This window comes from Primulina eburnea, chromosome 17 (genome assembly GCF_022965805.1).
Source record: "Primulina eburnea isolate SZY01 chromosome 17, ASM2296580v1, whole genome shotgun sequence".
NCBI classification, from domain to species: Eukaryota; Viridiplantae; Streptophyta; class Magnoliopsida; order Lamiales; family Gesneriaceae; genus Primulina; species Primulina eburnea.
In genome coordinates, this window is record NC_133117.1 from 22,587,991 (window position 1) to 22,606,417 (window position 18,427).

Sequence of the window (18,427 nt, forward strand, 5' to 3'; positions counted from 1 at the left end):
ACTCAGCATGATTTTTTCGGTGATTCAGGGTATGGTGACTTTCGTCCGTTTGGTCAGACAGATTTTCAGACTCCTTATTGGTCGAACACACAAAGTTTCACGAATTTGCTTAACGTCGGACATCAGCTTGTTGTGAATGATACTCGACCGCAGAGGAATGTTATATCCCCTATCACTTATCCAGAGTATTCAAACGAAAGAATTCCTGAAAATATAGGATTGCGTAGAGGGACGAGAAGACGCAATCCACCTGACTGTGGAACAGGGAGCCATTTGTATCATTTTAATTATGACGATGATTCTGCTCATTAATTGTGACTATAAAATTTCAATTGTTGTACATTTTGCGTTGTTGCACCGTGTGAATGTTATGATTTCGTAAGTATAGTGTTAATTAAAGCATTGTAGATTATTTTATTTCATCAGTATCAGATTAATAAAAGTGCAGGAAACAAAACACAAGTAAACAAAACTGAAATAAAACATATAAACAAACAAGTTCCAATTCCTTTTACATCTTACACACCTGAAATGAAGAAAATACACAATCGAAAAATAAGATGAAAAAACATAATTGACTTCCATATCCTCGACTTTGTTGTTCTTCTTTTCAACCTGTTGATCTGCGTTAAGTAAATTGTAATTAAAGCACGATAAAATATAGTACATTCAATCTATCAAATGTACAGTAAAAGATAAAGAAGAACAAAAGATCACATACCTCACTCATCCTCGTCATTATCTGGTGGTGGCACTCCCGATGCATTCCCCTGTGGCTGATAGTCATACTGAAAATTGAACGGAGAAATGAACGGAGGAGGTGGAGGAATGGTCCCTGGGTCAACACCTCTATGGGCCATCATTGTATGCATCATGGACTCCAAATATGATATATGTTCATTGTGGTTCAAGTTAACTCGTTCCTGGTGTGCCATGAAGGCAAGAGTTTCATCTACTTTCTCGTTTAGGGACCGTCTGTGGGGTTGTTGGCGACGCGGGACGGCGGTGCTCGATCCACCTGTATCGCCCTCATCCGTCCTGAATTCTAAACGTCGTTTAGCATACTTACGCTGCCAGTCCTGGATACAAATGGGCTTCATTGGTTGCAGCCACTCTTCATCATCACGGAACACAACGCCTGCCATTGCACACAACTCTGATATGAGACATGGAAAGAAAAGACCGATATGTCTGTTATTAACGCTTATCAAAATTTGAGAATTGATAAGCTTTCCCACATTGATTGGGTAACCCTGAGATATAGCATATAGCACCACGGCTCGCTCTTTTTGAACTTCACTTTTGTGTGACACCGGCATCATTCTCCTTGCCAAAAACAAATACCAAAGAGCATTATCGGCCTTCAGATATTTTTCATCAAAACAACTCGGTGATCCCCCTACTGGTTTCCAGATCGCCCCTGGATGACACAGGGTGTCGATTATCACAGTATAATCGGGGTTAGCAACCAAAGCCTGGAAGGTGGAATCGTCGACCTCGGGCGTTTCTAAAAAAGCATTGATTATCTCAGAATCAAATGACACAAGTTTACCCCGAACAAAAGCTTTGTCATCCGTCTTCTCACCCGCATTTGCGTAAAATTCTCGCACGATCGAGACCACCGCCGCTCTCGGTTGAGCTCCAAATTTCTCCCAGCTGCGCCTATCCAAATCCACAAGAGGCCCAACGTATCGATCCTCCCTTTGTCTACGAAATCCCCGCTCGGTAATCGGGTTTCTATTGATTTTGGCATGTTCATACCGAGCCTGCGCCGCATCACTAACAAATCGAGTTCTATCAAACGAAGAAGAAGACCCGAGATTACCTTTCACCTTCTTGGGAGCCATTGTTTGATAATTAGATGAGGATAATTGAGTGATATTTGGAGAGTTGTAGGAATATTGGTAAGGAGATAAGGAAAAGGGGTGGAGGGAAGAGATTTGAGAGAGATTTGGATAGTTGAAAGGGTATGAGATAAAGAGATAGGGAAAGGAGTGGAGGAAATATAAAGGAGAGGGAAAGAGAAAGGGGGAGGCAGCAATGCCTGCGCTCGAGCGGTATATTGTTACCGCTCGAGCGCAGGCTGTGCGCTGGAATTATTTCCAGCGCACGTAACGCGCTCGAGCGGTAACAAGTTACCGCACGAGCGCGACTTGTGCGCTGGAATTCTTTCCAGCGCACGCAACGCGCCCGAGCGGTAACGAATTACCGCTCGGGCGCGAGGGGCTCTGGAAATTTTCCAGAGCCCCTCGCGCCCGAGCGGTAATTCGTTACCGCTCGGACGTCGGCCGTGCACTTGAAGTCTTTCGATTTGCGCTGGGATTTTTTAAGTTATTTAAATTTAATTTTAATCGTGAACATAACGTAAAAACAAATAAAACATTAAATTTTTTATTTATCATATCAACGATTATTATAATATCAGAAAATAATTCATCCATGATGTCTCTGTCTAGAAACATTTGTGTCCATCTCATTTCGCAATCGAGTTGTTCTATCTCTACCAACTCTTCTTCTTTCACGTCTAACAGGATTGTGTTGCAACTCGAAAGGTGGAGGATCCCAGTAACGCTCATCTGCAAGAGGTTGAAATCTGCCTTCGTAAGTCGCTAAGTACTCAGATATGTTATACCATGGTTGCACTAGTGTCGTGGGATCCAACGAGTGCCACTTCGCGGTACAAATAGCATGAGAACATGGTATGCCAAAAATCGTCCATTTACCACACGAACAATCACTCGTTGCTAACTTCACCACCTGCATATGTTGGCCACGACTTGGTCTTCCTACAGTTGCAACAGAAGCAGTTTGATCACGTACATCATATTTGGCAACACGATGTTCACTAGATTTTCTCGCCCAATTGTCATACTTCCGAAATGCATAATCTGACCACATTTGATTTTCCTGAACCATTCGAGCACCTCTAGTCACACGTTCAATAAAATATTGTACGCACCTCTGAAGTGTCAAGTGTACTATGGCAGATATAGGAAGTCTACGAGCACCCTTCAACACACTATTTAAACACTCCGACATATTTGTTGTCATCACCCCACGACGCCAACCACCATCATGTGCCAAACTCCATTTTTCTTTCTCAATTCCAGCCAAATATCGGTGCGCCAAAATATTTTTTTGTTTGATTGCCTCCATTATTGATTCAAACTTACAGATTTGATTCTGTGTGCCTGCCGCCCAGCATAAATCTTTCAGATGCACGTCTTTAAATTTAGCGTTGAAGTTTGAACACACGTGTCTCAAACAAAACCGATGCACACCGTGTGGAGGTTGAAAATAGGGTAGATCTGCAGTTGCACGCACGATTCCATTATGTCTATCAGAAATAAGACACACGCCATTTTGACCACGAACAACATGTCTTCCGAGATTCTCCAAGAACCATTTCCAAGAATCTGTTGTTTCTTCATCCACAACAGCAAATGCTAGCGGTAGAACCTGATTGTTCGCATCCAGAGTGACACCGATCAACATTTTGTGCTTGTATTTGGAATACAAGTGTGTACCATCAACACTAATTATTTTCTGACAATGCCGAAACCCATCAACACACGGCCTAAATGCCCAGAAAACATAGTTCAGTGTCTTACTCATTTCGTTGTTGCCTCTGAGATGCTTCCACTCCACAACTGTTCTCGGATTGTATTTTGACAAAGCACACATATATTTCGGTAGTAATTGAACCGCGCTCTCCCATGTACCGTAAGCAATTTCCATAGCACGTTTCAAACTTCGCCATGCCTTCAGGTACGAGATTTGATAACCATATTTATCTTTCACATTTTCAATGATGTACTTAATCTCATACGAAGGATCACAACGAACAACTCCCAATAGCGTATGTGCGACCATCTCACTACTCAAGTTCTTATGGTCTATACCAACAGACGTAGATATACATGTGTGAGGCCCGCCATATTTTGTTATTTTCCAATAACCTGTCTTGGCCTTGAATGAAGCCCGCAGTCCCCATCGACAAATGACCGTAGAAGAATTATTTTTACAACGTAACTTCAACAAACTGCGTGTGCTATCCTCGACACGGTACTCACGCCTGACAACTCTGACAGAATAATCCTTCACAGATGCAATAAGATCATTCTTATCTTTAAATAACATGTTGACGCGTAATTCACCTCTATCCGGATTGTAATAGCTTGATTGCTCTCCACAAGGAACATCGATAGAATCAGGATGCTCTTCCCCAAAAAATTTATTGAAAAATGATGGTATTTCAGAAGTGTTTGACAAAAAAGGTACGGTCTGCCTCTGCAATGTGTCACGTGGTGGTTGTCGACATGATGTCCCCTCATCAGGATTCGTAAAAATATTCACTTCATCATCAACATTCGCATCGTCTTCTTCAGACTCGCTGTATGATATATCGGGTTCAGAATCAGTCCTCCAAATATAATCATTATTGGCCTCATCCGGACAACGAGCACTCGTATCTAATGTTGGATTCGGCCAATATGGAACATTATTTTGTTCCGACGAGACATTTATAAATTGATCCCAAGGCCCACTTACATCATCGAAACTCATATCAGTAACCTGTGGAACATAAGATTCTTGCTCCTGGAAACCACCATATGTAGACGTACCGGGTTGGTTATAAAAACCTGAATCGGATGCATGTGGAACGTAAGATTCAGGATCATCAAATCCAACATTATGCTCAATTGAATTTGCTTCCACGTACAGATGCAACACATGCATGTTGTCACATTGTATTATGAACTGTAAAGCATCGTCATCAACGAGATTGACTTCAATTTCATGCCAAGATGCTCTCTCCATGAATGAATACTTGGTTGACATCTTCAAAACAAAATTCGCTGGATCGATTGCTAACATTTTATGCACAACTTCAACTAAATCCATCAAATTAATGGATCGTGATACACGTATCGGTCTAACAAATGGAATGCTATATTCAATCGATTCATTATCGCTAACTACATGACCACCAAAATATAAGAGTACGTCAATGTTAGACATTTTTCACTGAGATTGGAGAAAAATTCAAAGAGAAGTGAGGGAAAATTTATGAGAATTGTTATCTGATTCAATCGAAAATTTTTCAATTATATAAGACTCGTTTCTTTATTATTGGTCTTCACGTGAAATTTTCAGAGTATTGACTTTCACGTGAAATTTTCAGAGTCTTGTTTTCTCAAGTTTCACGTGAATTGTTCAGGAATCGTTCGTACATTATGTTCGTTCGTACATAATCAGACGAAACGATTGGTGTAGAAAAATCGATAAAATTGTAAACAAAAAAATATATATAAAATAGCAGCGTCCGCGCTTACAAAGCGCGGACGCTGCTCCACGTAGGAGCGTCCGTTGCTGACAAGCGCGGACGCTGCTCCACGTAGGAGCGTCCGCTGATGACAAGCGCGGACGCTCCTACGTGGAGCAGCGTCCGCGCTTACGAAGCGCGGACGCTGCTACACGTAGGCAGCGTCCGCTCTTCTCATCAGCGGATTGAGGTAGTTTTGATACATGTTTTTTTTTTAAAGTATTTTTGAAAAAAAATTTAAAATTTAAATTATTTTTAATAAAAACCCATAAAAATTAGGATTTCCGCACATGATTTATGGATTAATATTATATTATATATAATGTTGTGAAAAAGTAAAAATTTACGGTAAAAAGTAAAAATCTCAAACTCTCAAAATTATCAAACTACACACTTTATAATATTTTTCTCTCAACTCAATTGTTATTTCATTCACAAATGAGTGCTCTATTTATAGAGTTTCATATACAAATATTCCAAAATAAATTACCTCATTACATACATCATCACACACTAATTTTCAATATTCAACACCTAATTTTACCTAATTTTCAACATTCAACATTCAACATACATATTTTAATATTATATTTTCAACACTCCCCCTTGTGATGATGATCATAATGATTGTCTTCATTACGTGTTTTTATACTGCCTCGTTAAAAACCTTACTTGGAAAAACCCATTGGGATAAAAACCATAGTAAGGGAAAAAGAGTGCAGTCACGTAAACTCCCCCTGATGTTGACATGAACAGTTCTTCACAAATTTCGTAGATTGCGCATCCCAATATTATATATGTGCTTTCTGAATATTGACGTAGGAAGTGCCTTTGTGAAGAGATCTGATGAGTTTTCACTTGATCGAATGTGACGAACATCAATACATTTATTCTTCTCAAGCTCCTTGGTGAATGCGAAGAACTTAGGAGGAATATGTTTAGTTCTGTCGCTTTTTATGTATCCTTCTTTCATTTGAGCAACACATGCAGCATTATCTTCATATAGTATTACAGGTTTCTCGTCGAATGATAATCCGCATGAGATTTGGATATGTTGGGTCATTGATTTTAACCACACACATTCACGGCTTGCTTCATGTAGTGCAATAATCTCGGCATGATTTGATGAAGTTGTTACTAGTGTTTGTTTCTGTGAACGCCAAGAAATTGCAGTGCCTCCATGAGTAAATACATATCCAGTTTGGGAACGTGCCTTGTGTGGATCAGATAAGTATCCAGCATCAGCATAACCAATTATACTTGGATTAGCATCTTTTGAATACAAAAGTCCCAAGTCTGTCGTTCCTCGTAGATAACGGAATATATGTTTAATTCCGTTCCAGTGTCTCTTTGTTGGATATGTGCTAAATCTTGCCAACAGATTCACGGCAAAAGATATATCAGGCCTTGTACAATTTGTAAGGTACATAAGGGCACCGATGGCACTTAGATATGGTACTTCTGGACCAAGAATATATTCATCATCTTCACATGGACGGAATGGATCTTTTTCTATGTTTAATGATCTAACAACCATTGGAGTACTTAAAGGATTTGCTTTATCCATATTAAAACGTTTAAGAATCTTTTCTGTATAATTTGTCTGGTGAACAAATATTCCACATTCTTTTTGTTCGATTTGCAAACCCAGACAATACTTGGTTTTTCCAAGATCCTTCATTTCAAATTCTTCCTTCAAGTATGACACAACTTCTTGAATTTCCTTACTCGTTCCAATGATGTTTAAATCGTCAACATATACAGCAATAATTACGCATCCGGATGTTGTTTTCTTAATGAAAACACAAGGGCATATTGAATTGTTTACATATCCCTTTTTCATCAAATGATCACTTAGTCGATTATACCACATTCGACCTGATTGCTTTAACCCATATAACGATCTTTGTAATTTCACAGAATAACATTCTCTGGGTTTTGAACTTTGTGCTTCAGGCATCTTAAATCCTTCAGGGATTTTCATATATATATTACTATCAAGTGATCCATATAAGTAAGCTGTAACAACATCCATAAGACGCATTTCTAAATTTTCAGATACCGCCAAGCTAATCAAATACCGAAACGTAATTGCATCCATCACAGGAGAATACGTTTCTTCATAATCAATTCCAGGCCTTTGAGAAAAACCTTGTGCAACAAGTCGAGCTTTAAATCTTACTATTTCATTTTTCTCATTTCGCTTTCGAATAAAAACCCATTTGTATCCAACAGGTTTTACACCTTCAGGTGTAAGGACTATAGGTCCAAAAACATTACGTTTATTTAGCGAATCTAATTCAACCTGGATGGCATCTTTCCATTTTATCCAATCCTGCCGATTTTTACATTCACCAAAAGATTTTGGTTCATGATCTTCGTTATCATTTATGATGTCGATTGCCACATTATAAGAAAATATATCATCAATTTCATCTATATCTTTTCGGTTCCATATTTTTCCAGTATTAATGTAATTGATAGAGATTTCATGATTCTCGTCAGTTTGTGGTTCTGACAGAACATTTTCATCATCATGTGTTTCTTCAGGAACACCATTCTCTATTTTGTGATCATCATGTGTTTCTTCAGAAACATCATTCTTTATTTTGTGATCATCGTGTTTCTCTATGAATTTTCTTTTTCGAGGATTTTTATCCTTGGAACCGACTGGCCTTCCACGCTTCAGGCGTTTAATGACATCATGAGTATCTTCCATTTGTTTCTTTGGAATTTCAATTCGAGCAGGGGCATTTGCAGCATGTATATATGATTTAGTTACCCCTTTTGTGTCTGCAAATGCATCTGGTATTTGATTTGCTATTCTTTGCAAGTGCACAATTTGCTGTACATCTTTTTCACATTGTTTTGTTCTTGGATCCATATGTAACAATGATGATACATACCACGAAATTTCCTTTTCAGTATGTTTCTGTTCTCCCCCTAACATTGGGAAGATTTCCTCATTAAAATGACAATCAGCAAAACGTGCTGTGAACACGTCTCCTGTCTGAGGTTCAAGATATCGAATGATTGATGGACTATCATAACCGATATAAATTCCAACCTTTCTTTGAGGTCCCATTTTCTTTCGTTGCGGTGGTGCAATAGGCACATACACCATACATCCAAAAATTCTCAGATGAGAAATGTCTGGTTCTTGACCAAATGCAAGCTGTAATGGGGAGTATTTATGATATGCACTTGGTCTGATGCGAATTAATGCAGCGGCATGTAAAATTGCATGTCCCCATATAGAAATAGGGAGTTTTGTTTTCATAATCATTGGTCTAGCAATCATTTGCAGACGTTTAATCAATGATTCAGCCAATCCATTCTGTGTATGTACATGAGCAACAGGATGCTCAACAATGATTCCCATAGACATACAATAATCATTGAAAGTCTGGGAAGTAAATTCACCAGCATTATCAAGTCTAATTTTCTTGATTGTATAATCGGGAAATTGATTCCTCAATTTTATTATTTGAGCAAGTAATCTTGCAAATGCAACATTTCGAGTTGACAATAAACATACATGTGACCATCTGCTGGAGGCATCAATCAATACCATAAAGTATCTGAATGGACCACATGGTGGATGGATTGGTCCACAAATATCACCCTGAATACGTTCAAGAAACATTGGTGATTCAGTTTGGATTTTGCCTGGTGATGGTCTTATAATAAGTTTTCCGAGAGAACAAGCTTTACATTGAAACTTATTATTCTGAAAGATCTTCTGGTCTTTCAACGGATGACCATGTGTATTTTCTATAATTCTTCGCATCATTGTTGAACCAGGATGTCCCAATCGATCATGCCAATTGGTTAATATCGAAGAATTATCAACTACCATGTTTGATTCAATGGGACTTATATGTGTATAATGCAATCCAGTAGGGAGCATTGGTAATTTTTCAATCACATATTTCTTTCCTGATTTATATGTGATAAGACACATATATTTCTCATTCCCTTCATTCATTGTTTGAGTATCATACCCATGGGAATATATATCATTAAAACTCAACAAATTTCTTTTCGATTGTGGTGAATATAAAGCATCATTGATCAAAAATTTTGTACCATTAGGTAACAAAAATTGTGCTTTACCACATCCTTTAATCAAGTCTACAGGACCTGATATTGTATTCACCGTTGTTTTTGTTGGTTTTAGTTCCAAGAAATATCTTTTATCTCGGAGGATAGTGTGCGTTGTACCACTATCGGGTATGCAAACTTCAGCTTTGCTCATAGCATTTTCCATATTTGAACTTCAAAAAAATATGCAATGAAATAAATTACTGGCAATATATATTTAAATATAACACATATCATAATTATACAATAAAACATTATTTTATGAATACATGAAAAACAAATTATTGTACATTTATATTCTACCACTATATTGTTCATTTTCAGAAAAATCATTGAGAAAATCTGCAGCATCAAAATTGTTCATTTCTATCCCACCAACATGTTGATCATTTCCAGAGAAATCATTCATAAAATCACCAGCATCAAGATGAGTTGAATCACTCAAACGGTCACTGCGTTCAGTGAAGTTGGTCTCCTTTTCTTTCCCCTTTAATGATTCTTTATAAAGTTTACAAAGGTGCTCAGGGGCTCGACAAACTTTGGACCAATGTCCTGGAGTACCACATCTGTAACAAGAACTTTCATATCTTTTTGAGTGATTCTCATTAACACTTGTATTCTCATGATGCCTTTTCTGTGGATGGTTTGGGACGCTCTTTTGAGATGAGTTATAAAAATAACTATCTCTATTATTTTCAAAACCACGGCCTCGACCACGACCACGGCCAAATCCACGTCCACGTCCACGTCCACGACCTCGACCTCGACCTCGACCAAAATCTTGTCTTTGAATTTGATTTTGGTTCCGAGGTTTAAATTCATTTTTATTTACAGCATTTACTTCGGGAAATGCTGTTGATCCAGTGGGTCGGGACTGATGATTTCTCACTAGAAGCTCGTTGTTCTTTTCCGCCACAAGAAGACAGGCGATGAGTTCAGAATATCTGGCAAATCCACGTACTCTATATTGTTGCTGTAGAGTAATATTTGATGCATGAAATGTGGAAAATGTTTTTTCAAGCATCTCAGATTCAGTAATCTCATGGCCACAAAATTTCAATTGCGAGATTATTCTATACATCGCCGAATTGTATTCACTGACTTTTTTAAAGTCTTGGAATCTTAATGTATTCCATTCATCCCGGGCGGTCGGAAGTATAACTTCTCTTATATGTTCAAATCTTTCTTTTAATCCCTTCCACAAAGCCATGGGATTTTTTTCAGTCAGATATTCACATTTCAATCCATCGTCGAGATGTCGACGTAAAAATATTATGGCTCTTGCCTTTTCTTGTGACGTGCATATGCCATTTTCTTTAATGGTCTCGCTTAGACCCAATGACTCGAGATGCATTTCTACATCTAGAGTCCATGGCATATAATTTTTCCCAGTAATGTCAAGAGCGATGAATTCGAGCTTTGTCAAGTTTGCCATGGTGGTACTAAAAATCACGATGCATTTTATTAGTTAATGAATATTGCAATACAAAGTAATGGATAAACAACAAGTACAAGTATTCGTAAAAATAAAGAAAACACACGAGGAGGATATTCTCCGATAAATACAAGACTCGTGAGTATGATAACTAAAATAATTAAAAATAATCTTGCGAAAGCCATCTTCTTTTTTCTCCGAAAATTTGATGAAGAATAATTTTTAGAGAAGAAGAGAAAGTTGGGGTGATTGAATGAGTTTGAGAGATCATATTTATAGGGCAAAAACTATCCGTTTTGTTACCGTTTATGACCGTTGGTGAATAAAAGAATAAATGTATGTATTTGTATAATTTTATGGTAATAATATGGTATATATAATATTAGACATGTTTAAATAATTATATATATCATATCATAATATTATAACGACTGTCATAATTTATTTTGTTTAAAAACCTTATAGGCTTTTATACTTGTCGTATCCCTTGCCGGGAGTGTGGGATGTCGTCTTAACATCCTCCCAGGATTTATAACAAGTTTATGAAAAATTTATTTTATTATTTCTAATAATAACATTATATTGTATATTAAATAAATACACAATAAATAAATAACAGTAAAATAAATATAATTACTTTTGTTACCTTTTTCTTCTGTTTGGAGCTTGGAAAAGTATGTAGGACTTTTAGAGCTTCGTGCTGATAACGTGTTGTGAAAAAGTAAAAATTTACGGTAAAAAGTAAAAATCTCAAACTCTCAAAATTATCAAACTACACACTTTATAATATTTTTCTCTCAACTCAATTGTTATTTCATTCACAAATGAGTGCTCTATTTATAGAGTTTCATATACAAATATTCCAAAATAAATTACCTCATTACATACATCATCACACACTAATTTTCAATATTCAACACCTAATTTTACCTAATTTTCAACATTCAACATTCAACATACATATTTTAATATTATATTTTCAACATATAAAACTTTAATATAATCAATAAATCACGTGCGGAGATCTTAATTTTTAATTAATTATACATTGAATGCCCAAACCAATCATGCAAACAGGACAGTCCCCCACTAGTTGGCTGAATCCTTTTGCGGTCAAGTCCCCTTGAGGAGGCCAGCCGCCAGTCTCCCTTCCCAAATTTTGCCCAACCACTTATTGGATTCTTTGAAAAAAAATCTTATACTCTTGTGAGATTGTTCATACAAATTTGATTAGTTTTTTTTAAAATATATTGAAAAAAATAATCTAAAACAACTTTCTTTCCTATTAACATGGCAAACTTATTGGAAATTTTACGTTCTTTCAGAGTTTGGATTAATAAATTTCAATTTTTTTTTTGTTTTTTTAAGAAATAAAATAAAAAATTTCAAATCCAATTCTTACATATTTATATAGTATTTTATATTAATTATGATGAATTTCAAGTTCACTCAAATAATTATTTCATTTAAAATTCATTTTAATTTATATTATTAGTAATATACGTAAATCATTGATTTAAAATTTAACATATTATTTTATTATAACAATCAAACAATGACCGAAATCTATTGACTTGTATCAATCCAAATACAACATGAAATAATTCGAAAAATATCATTTTTTTAAAATTTATTTTCATGTTACTAATCCTTGATGTCAAAATGGACTAGTCCTAATTCCACACACAATACTGGATGAAGGAAGCTTCCAAAAAGTCCAATTTGAGTCATGGGTTTGGCTTGGTCAAGCCACCAGTCAACCCCCATTTTTTCAAAAAAATTAAAATAATCAATGTCCATTTTAAATAGCAAGATGCTATTCAGTCTAGAATGTATACATTCTAGAATATATATATATATATATATATATATATATATATATATATATATATATATATATATATATATATATATATATATATATATATATATATATATTATAAAATGGACATCGATTATTTTAATTTTTTTTTTTTTTTTGAAAAAATTGGATTGGCTTGACCAAAAACCCATAACTCAAATGGGACTTTTGGAACCAAAAATCATTGAGTATGTATTTTGTGAGACGGTTTCACGAAACTTAATTTGTGAGGCGAGTCAATCTTACCAATATTCACAATAAAAAGTAATACTCTTAGGGTGTGCTTGGTTGAGTGTATTAAATAAGAATAGATTAATAGTCAAATATTTATTGTTAAATTTTTAAGATGTTTTAATAATCATTTTGACCCGGTTTAAGATCCAATTTTATTAATCAAATAGTTATCCATAAAATTGGATCTTAAACCGGGTTAAAATAATTATTAAAACAACTTAAAATTTTAACGATAAATATTTGACTATTAATCTATCCTTATTTAATCCACTCAACCAAACATACCCTTAGTATAAAAGGTAATACTTTTTCATGGATGACCCAATAAGAGATCAATCTTCTAAAATACGACTCGTGAGACCGTCCCACAAAAGTTTTTATTTCATTTATCTTTTGCATTGCCTTCTTATCATTTTAATTTGAAATTCACTTATTTTTTCCTTAATTAGTTATTATGTGAGGAAAAAATTGAAAAAATAATAGTTCATAAAGATGCAATATTCTTGTTGCTACACATATTTACGAACTCAACCAAATATTCTTATTATATATTTCTATTATAATATCATATTTTTATGAGTTGAGATCGAAAGTTAACGTTTTATCAAAAATTATAATTGACAGTGTGTTTAAATATTATATTTCGATCCCTGTCTTAAAAAAGATAATTATTAAACTGGAAAATTTTAATTAATTTAACTTTATTTTATTTTATAATATTATAATTTTATTGGCTTTGAAAAACATTTGTTTTTTTTTAAAAAAAAATTATTCACCTTCTTCCCTCTCTCCCAAGTCCATCTCAACCGTCTCTCCGCGTTCAACTCGCGTTTCAGCAGAAACTGGAGACGAATCAAAACTAGATTTTGTATAAATTGTGTGTGCGAGAGAAAACATACGAAGAAGAAACTGTCGAAGGAGAGAAGAGAAAAAGGAGAGAAAAAGGAGAGAAACAAAAAACTAATAACCGCATACATGCCCACCACTTGTAAGAGAGAGAAAAAGAGGTTACTTCTGCGATTTTAATTTCAAAATTCAAATTTCTTTTGGCACTGCCAGCGCAGATATCGATCATTATCTACAAGGCCCTCGATTTGGCAACTGGGTTTTTGCCTTTTGTGTTCTTTTTTAATCTTGAGGGTGGAATCTTTTTTTTTCTTGGTGGGTTCTCGATCGGATATAGGAACGCTGTGTTCTTTTTGTTGATGAATTGTTCAGATTACGGGGTCTGTTTGTGATGTAATATGGAATTGCTGTTTTCTGAAGCATACGTAGAAGATATGTCGTTTTACGTTGGTCGCGAGGCTTCAAAGGTTCGACCTTTTCCCCTTCCATGGAGCATTTCGTGCTCTTCTTAGTTTGATTTTCATGTTATTTACCTCGGATTATTTGATTGATGGGTGTTTTTTGGATTTTGTGATCCGAAGTTTTGGAAGAGATTTTGTGCGGAAACTATTACAGAAATCAACCTTCTTGCAGAAAATTGGAAATATATTTTAGGGGGTCTCATCTGTCAGGTTTGTTCATTTCTACTGTTTATGTTGATAGGATAATCTCCGCTTGCTTATAATTACTAATTGGCTGGTGATGTAGTCCGATCAATTTTAGTGCAGGTATTAATCTGACATGAGAACATGCAATGTGAAAACCTGTTAAGTTCATTTTAATATGCCTGAATCGCGATTCTTTGTTCAAAGTAATTACTATCAGGAATTCAGAATCCAGTTTTCATTCAATTATTGGAGATTTTGGAGTCTAGTAATCTCGTTTCAATACATCGAAATGATAATCTGTTTTGGCTTTTCAATGGAGAGAAAAAACATGACAGCTTATGCCTGTATAGACTAGAGATTTAGTTGAAGATATCAGTTATTTTCAAAAGTGAAATGGACCGAAAAATCTTTCCAAAACTTGGTTTGCACTTGTAATAGTTGTTTCTTTTAAAGATTCGTGGCTAAGAATGAATTTAGTGGTGGCGTGTGAACCTGATTTTACTTGTTTGGATAGTACATTTTTTTAGTGATGTGGTGTTTCAGGTTGTTTAAATGTGTGTTCATCATAGCAACAAAGATAAAGTATAATTTTGACGTGAGTTTGCTGACATTGATTATATGCTTATGGAACAATAGTTTCCGGGCACATGTGACAAAGGGGTATCCAGTGGGAATGGTACTAAATTATGGTTGTTTAGTCTCCATGAATAGAACGGCCATATGGATTTTTTTCATCATTTTATAAGTTTTAAAGGGATCCGTAGTTGATTATAATTCTAAGGCAATCATGGCATGCAGACTAATTTGCTCAAGCATTACAGAAATCGACCAACTATTTATCATTCTCCATGCTTTTGGCTATTTTCTTTTAAAAAAAATTAACTTTTTGTGGCAGTTTATTTTAATGCATTGATTTACTGTGCTCGGGGGCCTTTCGATATTTTGAACTGCTGAGAGTTACTTCTTATTCTACTGTTTGTAATTTGGAAAATCTATATTAGGTAACAACTTTGGTAACTAGTGAACTCTAGGTTTCCGTTAATTAACATTGCTAGAGATAGTTCTCTTCTTTACTCACACTAAGAGATTAAATATGCTGTTTAGTATTTTGCATAATTTTGATCTTGAAGCTTCTGTTGTGACACTGTAAAAGTATGCGACTTTGTCATAACCTTAATTTGACGAGCAATATGATCTTTCTAGTTAAATGGATCTCAGTTTTTATGACATATAATCTGGAGTTCTCATGCACTTTTGGCATGCATTCTGGAAATGCAAGGTTTAAAAGAAAAAATCTGTCATTGGGCCGTAACATTCTTCTATTTAAGGAAAAGATTTAATTGCTTTCCAGCCTGTTTATCAATATTTAATGAGTTCGCAATTTCCTACAGGATGTTGAACATTTGCTTATGTTATGTTTTATTTTCTCTGGAGATTCTTACTTGTGTAATTTATCTCATCTGTTTACTTCAGTATATCCATGGGTTGGCAGCTCGAGGAGTTCATTATTTTCATCGACCAGGACCAATACTTCAGGATGCTGGCTTTTTCCTTCTTCCAGTAAGCTTTTTTCAGTTGTGCTGCTTATTATATCTATTTCTGGTCCTTCTGGAGAATTATGTATGATTTCAACTTTCTGGAACTGTAGGAGCTGGGGCAAGATAAAGCTTACGTCAGCGAATTTGTATTTACCTTCATTTTTCTATCTTTTGTCTTGGTGAGTTTTCGCTCTGTTGCATCATTTTTTCCCCAAATTTCAGTAAAGTTAAATGCTTTAAATATTTCAAATACATATGCAGTGGACTTTCCATCCATTCATTTTGAAGAGCAAGAAGATTTACACAGTCCTGATATGGTGCAGGGTCTTGGCATGCTTAGTTGTAAGTTTTATTTTGAATCTTAAATCGATCACTCGGTGAAAAATTATGAACCTCCGTGAAAATTTAATGGGACTATATTTAGGGCTAGGAGTTCTCAATCTAGTTCGTTGGCATTTTACAAGTACGATAATTCTCATGTTAATTTTCTGCATTTAATTTCCCATTGTTGCAGGCTTGTCAAATTCTTCGGATCATTACCTTTTATTCTACTCAACTACCTGGTCCAAATTACCATTGTCGGGAGGTAAGACCCTGCTAGGATCATTTTTTTCTCTCAGTTGATATGATTGCTTTCTGCTGAAGATAGTCAGTATCTATTTGTATTTTCTTTAGAAGTTGTAAGTGAACAGCACAATTAATATTTGCAATATTGTTTTGGATGGTTTAGGGGTCAAAGTTCGCCACACTGCCTCGTCCTGATAATATGCTAGAAGTTCTATTGATAGGTAACACTTTGCTTTCCTTTGCTTTCTGTAAATGTATATTATATATATGTTTGTTTATTGGAATTCTTATGGTTCAGTTCCACGGGGGGTGCTCTTCGGCTGTGGTGATTTGATATTTTCCTCTCACATGATATTCTCTCTAGTCTTTGTGCGTACGTATAATAAATATGGCACTCAAAGGTAATACCGTGAACCATCTCATGATATGTTTGAAGTTTCAACATGTAATCTGCAAATATGGAACTTTCAAATTCTGATATGTTTCTCGATGTGGTGAGGCAGGTTTCTCAAACAGTGTGCCTGGTTTACTGTTGTGATTCAGAGTTTGTTGATCATTGCATCGCGTAAACACTACACAGTTGATGTGGTTGTGGCATGGTAAAAACAAAACAACCAAGCTGTACTAACGAATTTTAGCTCATAAATCTTAGAAATGGTCTGAACGACACACAATGTTATCTCAGGTACACTGTTAATTTGGTGGTGTTCTTTATTGACAAAAAATTGCCAGGTTAGCATTTGTTGTTCTCTGAATGGCCGTGTCTGCTTGAATATGTTCATCTTGTTTTGCCTATCATTTCAAGTCCGACTTGAGTTTTGTTCGTGCAGAACTTCCAGATCGTTCTGGAGCTGCAGCACTTTTGCTCCCATTGAGCAAGGATAGCAAAACCAAGGAAGGGGTTAATCACAAACTTTTTAATGGGCATTCCGGAGATTTTACTGCCGACTGGGTAAAATAAAACTGGCTCCCCACCAACCCTTGTTTCACTTCTTTGTAATTTGCACAGATTCCTCGACCATACAGCTTCTGTTAACATTTGTTTGTTTCTTGTTCAGAGGCCAAGAACTCAAATCAATGGCAAGGTTTTGGAAGATGGAAACGTCGTGCATGTTGAAGCTGTTATTAACACTGTATAGTCTAGGAACGGAATAACTTCTTGCTACTTCACAACGATCTCCCGAAAGTCATCACAATATAATTTTCATTCTTGTTCGTGGAGACCGGGTAATGCTTTTCAAATTTCATGGTTCATGAACCGGTCCTGCGATGTGGTCTCAAAGACACCTTAATGTATCATGGAATTCCATGTTTTTCTAATCCCTTCAATGGTTACATATCTTCATTTCTTATTTATGCTTAATCCTGTATGAGTTGCAATGAAATATCAAAATCAAGAAAACCATGTTCATTTATGAAGTTGAGAAATCGCGCTGTTTCTTCACGCTACATCATATTAACCGACCCATCTGCCGTATCCCATTTTTCGACTTCCACGCATCTGTGTTTGAATTGTTTTTGTGAAACATACACGTCTGTCATCACACATGCTTAACGTTGCAAGAAAGAGAAAAAACAAGAAAAGAAAAGCAACTTGCCTTGCTGATTAAAGAACCTTGCGAAACTGGAAAATGTCTTTATCGGATAGCATCTTGCCATCACATGCCTTGTAGAGGCTACTTTCTCCCGTGCTTACCTATGAATGAACTTCTCCATTACTTTATTCAAGAATTATGAAGAATTGGCTTATTCCATGTGCTTGTGGGAGCCCACTCACACTTCACTGCTTGACAGAATACTTATTAATTCAAGCGGCACTAAATTGAAGACAATAACTCAGTATTCACACGAGCTCGTTTAATGATAACC

General features: G+C 35.7%; 2 protein-coding genes across 2 annotated transcripts; one reads left to right on the plus strand and one right to left on the minus strand.

Annotated features, from left to right (window-relative positions):
• Positions 1-507: 507 nt before the first annotated feature.
• LOC140818780 (uncharacterized) lies at positions 508-1,956 on the minus strand. The gene is made up of 2 exons (XM_073178827.1): positions 722-1,956; positions 508-623 (listed from the first exon to the last, which is right to left on the minus strand). The coding sequence occupies exon 1, from the start codon at positions 1,845-1,847 to the stop codon at positions 723-725; it is 1,125 nt and encodes a 374-aa protein (XP_073034928.1). The 5' UTR covers positions 1,848-1,956; the 3' UTR covers positions 508-623; position 722.
• An 11,813-nt stretch (positions 1,957-13,769) lies between these two features.
• On the plus strand, positions 13,770-18,026 carry LOC140818271 (phosphatidylinositol:ceramide inositolphosphotransferase 2-like). Its single transcript, XM_073178189.1, has 12 exons — positions 13,770-14,273; positions 14,388-14,477; positions 15,927-16,013; positions 16,102-16,170; positions 16,253-16,333; positions 16,506-16,577; positions 16,722-16,779; positions 16,857-16,959; positions 17,062-17,157; positions 17,244-17,290; positions 17,389-17,510; positions 17,617-18,026. Exons 1-12 carry the CDS (start codon positions 14,205-14,207, stop codon positions 17,695-17,697), a joined length of 975 nt encoding a protein of 324 aa, XP_073034290.1. The 5' UTR covers positions 13,770-14,204; the 3' UTR covers positions 17,698-18,026.
• The last annotated feature ends 401 nt before the right edge of the window (positions 18,027-18,427 follow it).